The following is a 10,031-nucleotide window of genomic DNA, read 5'->3' as shown; positions in this document are numbered from 1 at the left end:
TTTCTGGCCAAGCATCAAAGCTCAGTAACAATCACAGACTAAAACTTTATCACTTTGCTTGGACATTTTGTCCCTTTTAACTTGTTGCTTTAGTTATTCAATAAACTCCGCATCTTGTTAATGACATACATTTTTATGAGTTCTGTGTCCTGCACATTTAGAGGTCTTTTATGTTTTACGCAGTGCTTAATTTGTAAATGAATGTTCCCGGAATGCCGGTGTTAGGTCAATATGCCCCCCCCCCCCCCCCCCCCCCACACCCGAGATCTGTTTCTTTTGCACCCAGCTGCGAGTTAGAACCATCCACTCGCCAAAAATGTGTGTCCTAACCCTTACCCTATCCATGACCCTGAAACAAACATAAAAATTTTGCTACACGTAATATTTTCTAAATGTATATTTATGCAAAACATACATTTTTGGTGACTGGGTGGTTATGGTTAGGGTAAGGGTTAGGGTGAGGTTTTTTTTTTTTGTGTTTGGGTCGTTTCCACTTGCAGCTGGGTGCAAAGAAACAGATCTCGAGGGGGGAACACATGTCCACATAACAAGATCCGGTTCAAATTAAGCCCTGGTTTTACGGGTCTAAAAGGAAACATCCAGGTACCGACTATGAAAAAAAAAGCTCCAGAATGATCAAACTAACATTTTGTGTTGAAAAGTACGAAAACCACACTTTTCAGTTTTCGTAAAATAAAAATTATTTTATTCTTGAGCCCCGTGTGAAAGGCTGGTTCATGGAAATTATCTCCAGCTGATAACAGTACCTTCTCATTTTGGTGTTTGAAACACACATGTTGAGCCTTTTTTTATTTTTTTACTTATCAGGTAATAAAGGCTGAGGCATGAGACCAGATCAAGACCCGGTGGCACAGGGGTCAGGGGTCACCAACTTGGTGCCTCCAAGAACCCTAAAATGTCCCACACCTGTTCTAAAAATGGCAAAATGTATCACATAATTTTTACTATTCCTTTTTAATCTCCTTTACAAAAAAGCTTTAAAATATGTTATTTTATTTAAATGAACTCTGGTCACTTCTAGTTCAAAGGTCAGTATTGTGCACATGATAGATGTTTACCATACTTGTTGCCCTTTACTTGGCTCAACATTGCTCTTAACTGTCATGTCATGTCAGTCATGTTGTGGAGTTGTTGTTTGGACCCAAATGCAGGTGAGAGCAGTCACAGGAAGCAAGATGCCAGTAAAATGAACTGATTTATTTGAATAATGGCAGGTGGGATGACCTGATGGGAAGACAAGATGAGGATCTGACAGAGATCAGCAGAAACAGAGGGTTTAAATACATGAGGGTAATCTGTAAAACAGGTGGGTAAGGTAACCAGGGGCAGGTGAGTTCAATCAATAACAAACAAGGAAGACAAGACACCAGAGACACAGGAGACTACTGGAACTGATCCCGACTTCAGTCCAACTGGTTCGGACCTCATTTCTTCTCTTTACTATCCCTTCTCCTGTAAAGTCACTGCAATGGTAGGAGCTGTTATTATTTAATAAGAACCAAATGTGGTCCAGCCTCATTTGACACATGTCTCAAATCTAACTTCATAGTTTCTTGGAAAACAGCTGAATCCAATTTCAGCTCATTGACTAAAAATAAATCAAGTCACATGGGTGAAAAACAAGCCTAAAGCCTCATTGGTCTATCATCAAGCCTAACCATGTTTTCAGCTATCTGGCATGTCTTTGGTTTTGTGAAGTATGTTGTGTTCTGTTTTGAAAAATCCACGTTTGAATCTTTGATTTCTTTTGTTAACATGCAAACAGAAGTTCAACGTTCATGTTATTAGGTTTTTTTTCCTGAGAACTCCTCCAAATGCGTCACACGTGATTTAGCAAATGCACCAAGAGGATGAGCTGAACTCCCTAAATGAAGACTGACTCATTTCCTGTTTTGAAAAGTGTGAAATACGATAACTTGTCACTTAAATTTCAGAATATCGTCATAAAAATTATTGGCTCAATGAGTTTTTAATTTTTATCTTTTTACTTTTAATTTCCTTTGCGTGTAAAATAAACTGTAGATTATCTGAAAATTGCCTCACAGAATGATGAAAATGTCTCTACAACCAGTGATTATGTTGTTTTTCCTTAAAATCATGGAAATATTCCTCAACCATGTTAAGGTTTTATCCCTTTATAGGGCTCTCATTGAAGTATTTTAATTTTTTAAATTTCAACCCCAGAGTGTCATTGTGGTAAATAACCAAAGTGTATTTCTGTCGTTACAATTGTCAAAAATGTTTATTTTCATGCAGAAAATCAGAGAAAATGAAATGATCAAATATGGACATCGGCCCTGTTAAGAAATCCCAAAATAAAAACACACGAACAAGTTAAGTAAACATTATTATTGAATGATACAGATATTTATAAGACACTATAAAATAATCTGGCTAATTTTAGAACATTTTATCACTTCAAAAACATAGAATATATTTCTCAATTATTAAACATTATAATATATTTTAATAAAAACAGATTACTGTGGAATATCTTTGAAAAGTTATTGAACAGTAGATACTATTTCTGATCAAATATAGATTATTATTATATTTCATTTTTGAGGATCTGACTCATTGTCATCTTCCTCCTGTTCATCATCATCAATGATGGCGAGATTGGTTGGCGCAATAACAGTCCTCGTCCACAAGTCACAAGAGGAATTCAAATCAAAGTGTAGATTAGTCACTGAGAGCAATGAGGAAAGTTAATAGAAGACCAGAAACAATCCCAAAAAGCTAACATTTTCTTATGTTTCACAAGTTGATAAAAGCCATTTCATTGAATATAAGAGCGAAACAGGTTCAGGTCTTTTAAAACAACGTTTTACATCAATAATGTGGTCGTTCTAACACGTGTATGACAATATGTTCATGCAAATTTAAAGAAAGAAATCAAAGTTTGCTGAGACTATCTTGTTTGGTTTTTATTTTCTGAGCTGTTTAATATCTGAGTCTGTATCGAAACTGGACATCTCTGACGGGCTGCATCGATCCAAAGCCCCACCGCCTCGTGTCGATTTCAGGGATCTTTTCATCTGGATTCAGCAGCTCAAACTCGAAATAGACCAACATGAGGAAAACAAACTGTTTCAGCTCATTCGTGGCAAAAAATCTCCCAGGACACATGGAGACTCCGGCACCCCAGGGCATGTTGTAGTACTTCACCTTCTTCCCTGCTTTGTAAAACGTTGTTTTCTTGCTGCCGTCCGGGTTCAGAAAGCGGTCGTATTTGAACAAATGAGGGTCGGGGTGGATCTCTGGGTCAAGATGAACAGCGTTGTAAGGAAAGATTGCCATTCTGTCGCCCTTGCGGATGAAGAATTTGCGCCCATCTGCCATCTTGAGGGTCATGTCCTGGAGCACAGCCCTGATGAGGAGAGGTGCAGCTGTGAGTCGGAGAGTCTCCTCCACGGCGCTATCCAGCACTGGTGCATTTGTGAGCATTTCACGAGTCAGGTTTATTAAGGGGCCTCCAGGTCTGACTTCCTGCCCAGTCTCCCTCAAAACTTTATCGACCTCTTGTCTCACTGCTGCCATGGCCTCTGGGTGTTTCATGAGGAAGAGGAGAAGCCAGAAGGAAGAAGGTCCTGTGTTTCCCTGAGAGGCCCAGAGAAGCACAAACATGTACTTGTTGACCATCGACTCCTTCATGCCGAGCTCCTCTTTAGATATTTGTATGTCCCACACCCAGCGGCTGACGTTTTCCTTGTCCTTCATCTTCTGCGTCGACACAGCATCCCAGAAGTAGGACTGTAACCTGTCTGCTTCCCACTTTTCCCTTGGTGGAAGGACACCGTAGGCCAGGTTGGGGAAAAGTTGGTCGTATTTGCGAAACTCGTAAAACAAAGCCTCAGATTCAGCTCTGTCTTTTTCCTTGGCTTTCTGCTCACTTCCCTCTGACTTGTGAGACACATTTCCAAACAAAGCCAAATAGCCAGCCCTGAAAACAATGTTGTAGCTGTACATGAACAGTCCGTCTTCCTTCCAGCCTCTTGTATCCGCAACTGATCCAATGCTGTGCAACAGCAGGTTCTGCAGATTAATCATCATGGCTTGTGTCATAACATCCAGACCTTCTCCTTTCAGATGTTTATTGCTGGACAGCTGAAGAATATGATGATCGCCTTCAATGGTCTTGTAACCGAATACTCTCTGGACTAGGTGTGCAGCAAAACTATTGAAGTCGAGTTTTTCTCGACTCTCCTTAACAAAAGCCCCAAAAGACAGAGGTTCCTGGAGGAAAGTAAAATAAAATCCTGCTAGCTGAACAGTGAAAACGTCTCCATGTTTTTCCCTCATCCTCTCCAGGAACTTGGAAGTGTTCTTGCGAAATTCTAGAACATGGCCCAGCCAAGGAATGAGGCCTTTGTCCAGAGGGGGTTCTCCTGGTTGTCGCTTGCGGAAAACCCCGAGAAGGTACAGTGCTCCTATCAGAGCTATGAAAACGCTGGAGAGTATCAGCAGCAGCAGCTCCATGACTGATCTCTTTGGTATCTACACAGTGAGTGGAGTCAAGGTCCACTTGCAGCACAATAAAAAAAAAAACGTTGCTCCTCCTTTGAGCAAAATAACAGATTTCCAGCGAAGCTTATTCTGAAACTCAAAGCATCAATGAGATCACATTTTTAACTTAACCCTTTGATGCATGAATTATGAAATCTTCAACTATGATTTTTTAAACAATTTTTTTCATTCATCTTTAGGTGTGAATGAAACAAATTTCAACAAATATTTTTTGTAACATTTTGTTAATTTACAAATAATTTATTACATGTCCACCTCAGTGGACAGCGTGCATTCTGAGCATGAAATATGTTGGCTTGACTTGCTGAAGTCCAAATGGAGGGGCTCACATGCAATAAAGTCTTCAACAGCTGTGCTTAATAGCAAAAATAAATAAATAACAATTTTGAGTACCTGTCCACTGTAGTGACCATTATGCATCAAAGGGTTAATGTTAATCATAGAGTCCTAAAAAGATCCATGTTCATTTAAACATTATCTTTAGGACAAAAGACAATAAAGTGTCCACAGAGACTGATTGACTCCTGTCCTATTTTTATTGAGACTGAAAAACTGTAGTTTAGCATTGCTGCGGACGACCTTGATGAAGCTTGACATTAACCTGCAAATCAAACAGTAGGCAGACCTTTATCCTGTGCACGGTTGCAAAACTAAACACACTGACATGGTTCTTAACTGATAACTGTTTCACTAACGAAGATGCATGGTGCTATCGTGGTGGCCTTGAACTTAAATACAACAATAAAAGCCTTTCTACATCTATCCAGTAGCTTGCATCTTTTGATTTGCACTGCCCTCAAATGTATAAAATGATGCAATCATTGATAAATTGATGCATTGTATTCTACTGAAAAAATGACTTTAGTTATTTTTTTTCAGTGATATTTTTTTAAATGAAGCCTCTTCCTGCCCCAAGGAAGCTAATGTGCTGTACATAATGCAAAGACACATAAAGCAATGTAAAAGCAACAGTAAGGTAAAATAAAAGCATGAAACTATAACAAATAAATAATAAGCAATAAGACCATAGAGCCAGGGGCGGAAATCCCATTTCATTTCAAGCGGAAGGCCTTTTATCCTCACAGAGATTGACTCACAAGGCAGATGCCATCCAACTGTACATCTCCTTTAAGCCCCATGAGATGTCATGGTTTGTATTTTGTATTTATTATTAAAGTTTGGAAAAATGCATCTTAAATGTAATTTTTTTTTTAAAACAGATTGGATTTTTTTAAAATTAATTATTAAATAATTAAACCTGTGGTCCCAGACAGGTCTGCCAGGCTCTGGTTCAGAGAATGGCATGAAGTAAAGTAAATATTAGGTAACATAAAATAACACTCAAACTTCACAACTGTAGCTACATTTCTAGCAGCATTATAAATATCAATAAGCCAGACTAAAACTCCCAATACTCACCTCTGTTGCTTTCCCTCTAGATGCCGCTTCCTGTTTCCCCATCCGCTGGACTTCCAGTGTGCCCTTTGTTCTCCGTTTTAATAAAGATTATTATTTTTTCCTTTAACTTGTCTCTGTCTCCTGATTCTGCATGTCTTGGATTAGGCATTTGCCCCAGAACATGACAGAATCTTCCAGCCACAACACTAACCCCGCAGAATCAGTATTGTCTAATATTTCTCAAAGATTAACCCAACAGGAACAAACCCTTCCCTTGTTAATGGAACAACTCACCCCAGCCAACCAACGTTACCAGCAGCTAGAAACCATGGTCCGTCAGATACATGAATCCCTTTCCCAAACTTGCCAGCCGTCACCGCCAGCGGAACCACTCTCCACCATCAGTGACCTTCGGGGGTGAGTTCGAGGAGTGTCAGTTTTTTCTTCAGTGTAAGCTAGCATTCGAACGTTGTCCCACAGCCTTTTCCTCTGACGCAGCTAAGATATCCTACATTGTTGGTCTTTTGCGAGGAAGAGCACTTAGATGGGCAGAGGCAAAGAGCCATGATGACTCGTTTTTACATGGACCCTTTAGTGCATTTTTGTCTGATTTTAAACTCACTTTTGGTTGTTACGAGTCCATCTCGGATGTCCGAAAGAGACTGTGGACACTCACTCAGGGAAGAAAGACTGTGACAGATCTGGTGGTGGAGTTCCGTATTTTGGCAGCCTGGACAACATGGAATGAGAACGCACTTATTGGAGCCTTCACCAAGGCTTTAAAAGACAGGGTGAGGAACCAGCTGGCCTTGTGCCCGAAACCTAGCTCGCTGGAGGAGCTCATCAGGTTGGCCATCTCGATCGAGAAACGTCACCGGGAGCTGAGAAGGCATGACATAGAACCGGTTGCCTCCTCGGCACACGAACGGAGTCCTGGGACAAGTGGGTGTCTTGCACCTGAATCCTCTCCTGCAGAGGAGCCCATGCAGATGGGAAGGACTCGCCTCTCTCCGGAGGAGAGAGAGCACCGTCTAAGGTCAGGTCTTTGCTTATACTGTGGCATCTCTGGACATTTTGTTAATAATTGCCCAGTGCTGTTAAAAGGGAAAAGCCCGCCGGTAAAGCTGGGACTACTGGTGGGCGGTAATTCTGATTCTATTAGTTCTCGGTGCTCTTTTCCGTGTTCCCTAACTGTGAACTCTAGGCAGATTCCTCTTGAGGCCCTTTTGGACTCGGGGTGTGAACAGTCCTTGCTGGATCCTCAACTGGTGGCTGAATGGAAGACACCCACCAACAGGTTGACCACCCCTCTTTCAGTCTCCTCGCTGGACAACCGTAACCTTTCTACCATCACCCACCAGACTGTTCCCCTCCGTCTTTTGGTCTCAGGTAACCAAACCAAGCTGTTAACTTTCTATTTGTTCCCATCTCCTCAGTCGCTACTGGTTCTGGGACATTCCTGGTTGGTCCACTACAATCCCATTCCGGACTGGAAGGAGAACAAAATCCTTGGATGGAGTCCGGAGAGTTCCCAACTCTGCTTAAAATCTGCCACACCCTCCACACATGAGCCTTCTCCACCTTCTCTGGAGAATATTGACCTGTCTGCTGTTCCCCAGGTATACCATGACCTTAAACAGGTATTTAGTAAGGACCGCACGTCCTCCTTGCCTCCTCACAGGTCCTTTGACTGTGCCATTAATCTACTGCCTGGAGCCCCTCTGCCATCTAGTCGTCTTTACCACCTATCAAAACCAGAAAGAGAAAGCATGGAACACTACATACAGGACTGTCTAGCGGCAGGCACCATCCATCCATCATCATCTCCTCTGGGTGCAGGGTTCTTCTTTGTACCTAAGAAAGAAGCAACTCTCAGGCCTTGCATTGACTATCGAGGTTTGAATCAAATAACTGTTCGTAACAAGTACCCTCTGCCTTTACTCTCTTCTACCTTTGAGCCAGTCCAGGACGCTTCCATTTTTAGTCGACTGTATCTCAGAAATGCCTACCACCTGGTCAAGATAAGAGAAGGAGATGAGTGGAAGACGGTATTCAAGACACCCCTGGGCCATTTTGAATATTTGGTAATGCCGTTTGGGTTGACTGTGCTGGGAGATTTCCTCAACAGGTTTGTTACGGTGTACTTGGATGATATTCTGATTTTTTCTAAAGACCTGAAACAGCACACCCAGCACGTGAGAGCTGTGTTACAACGCTTGCTGGAAAACAGACTTTACGTAAAAGCCGAGAAGTGCGAGTTCCATGTCCCCACGGTCAAGTTCTTGGGCATCATCATAGAGAGCGGGCGGTTGAAGACAGACCCAGAAAAGGTCCAGGCAGTCACTGAGTGGCCCACACCATCTACAAGAAAGCAACTACAGAGATTCCTATGATTTGCAAATTTTTATTGTAGGTTCATCCGTAACTACAGTTAGACGGCAGCCCCTTTAACCAGCCTTACTTCCATCAACAAACCTTTCGAGTGGTCTCCAAGAGCCAAATCTGCCTTTCAGACACTGAAGCGGAAGTTCACCAATGCCTCCATCCTGCACTGTCCTGACCTGCAGCGTCAATTCACCCTGGAGGTGTATGCCTCAGACACCAGAGTGGGAGCAGTTCTGTCTCAGGTGTCTGAGAAGGATCAGAGACTTCACCCGTGCGCCTTCTTCTCATATTGTCTGACCCTGGCAGAGAGCAGATACGATGTAGGAGACAGAGAATTGAGGGGGGGGGGGGGGGGGGGGGGTTACTGTCATGAGCCGGGGTGAGTACTCTTCTCATCATTCACCATCTCTGAGTGTTTTTGGTTTCAGGAGAGGGAGCGACAGCTGATCCTTGTCAGCTCATCAGCGGGATGGCTTTATAAGGAGGATGCAGGCAGAACTAGATAAATTGCATTTCTTGCAGAAATGCTGTTTGAATGCTGGATAGCTTAAACTGTTGGCTGAATCAGCGTAATGGCTGAACTGAAGCTGAAAGTAAGCAAAACTGTCAAAATGAGATGAATATTTTGAAAGATTTAGAAGCAAAATGCACCAAAAAGTGAATAAAGCACAAAAATTTAAGAACGGAGAAAAAAAAATCCTAAACAGCAGAAAACTGAAATCTGAACATTATTTGAAAATCTGGACAGAAAAAATGTCTAAACACTTGTTATTTGAGTAGGACTAGTTTAACAGTTTAATTTTTACATTTAGCTGAACTGTGAAATGAGCAGCATATGCCGAATTCAGAAACTGATTGCTGAAACTGCTGAATAGCTGAAGTGAAGCTGAAACTAAGCTAAACTGTCAAAATGAGCTGAATGTATTTAAAGATTTAGAAGCAAAAATCACCAAAAACTGTAATGAAGCTCATAATGTAGGTGAAGAATGGCGAAAAAATGCTGAACAGCAAACCAAAAACTGAAATATTTGAACATTGTTTAAAAACTAGACAGTTGAGATGTTTACACACCTGGCATTTGAGTAAGAATAGTTTAATTAATAACATTTTCACAATTAGCTGAACGGTGACTTTTAGAAACATTTGCTGATGTCTGAAACTGATAGATTAACATATGTTCAGATTGTGTAATGGATGGATGAATGGTTGGATGGATAAAATGATGGATGGATGGATGTTAGATGGTTTATTGGATGGATGAATGGATGGATGGATGGATGGAGGGATGGATGGATTAATTAGACCAAGACAATCAATTTGATGTATCATATGTGTGGGTGTGTACTTCCATTTAGCCAGAAGATGATTGAACTCTCTCAGCCAATCAGAGAGCTGGGATGGGGTTGGGCGGTTTCCTGCCTTCTGGCGGTAAATAGAATGCAAGTTACGTTTTTTTGTTTTACATACAGAGAGGTCAGAAAGATCAGAAACAGCAGTATGCTATTGGCTCAGTATTAGGCTTTTTACATTTGTTTCGATGAGACTTGTTTGGGGTGATCCTTATGCACCAGTGTTGCCATGGTAACAGATGACAGGAATCTGCCTCAATATGGTGCTGTCCAATCCCCCATGACCTTTTTACAATTTAAATAATGTTTGTATTTTAAAGTATGTTGATACAGTAGTTTCTACAAGTTTAC

General features: G+C 41.4%; 1 protein-coding gene across 1 annotated transcript; it reads right to left on the bottom strand.

The window, feature by feature from the left end:
- Window positions 1–2,244: 2,244 nt before the first annotated feature.
- Window positions 2,245–4,553, bottom strand: LOC107383849 (5-beta-cholestane-3-alpha,7-alpha-diol 12-alpha-hydroxylase). Its single transcript, XM_015956683.3, has one exon. It carries the CDS (start codon window positions 4,498–4,500, stop codon window positions 2,965–2,967), a length of 1,536 nt encoding a protein of 511 aa, XP_015812169.1. The 5' UTR covers window positions 4,501–4,553; the 3' UTR covers window positions 2,245–2,964.
- Window positions 4,554–10,031: the final 5,478 nt, after the last annotated feature.

Source organism: Nothobranchius furzeri, chromosome 11 (assembly GCF_043380555.1).
Source record: "Nothobranchius furzeri strain GRZ-AD chromosome 11, NfurGRZ-RIMD1, whole genome shotgun sequence".
Lineage (NCBI taxonomy): Eukaryota > Metazoa > Chordata > Actinopteri > Cyprinodontiformes > Nothobranchiidae > Nothobranchius > Nothobranchius furzeri.
This window is presented reverse-complemented; position numbering and strand designations above follow the sequence as displayed.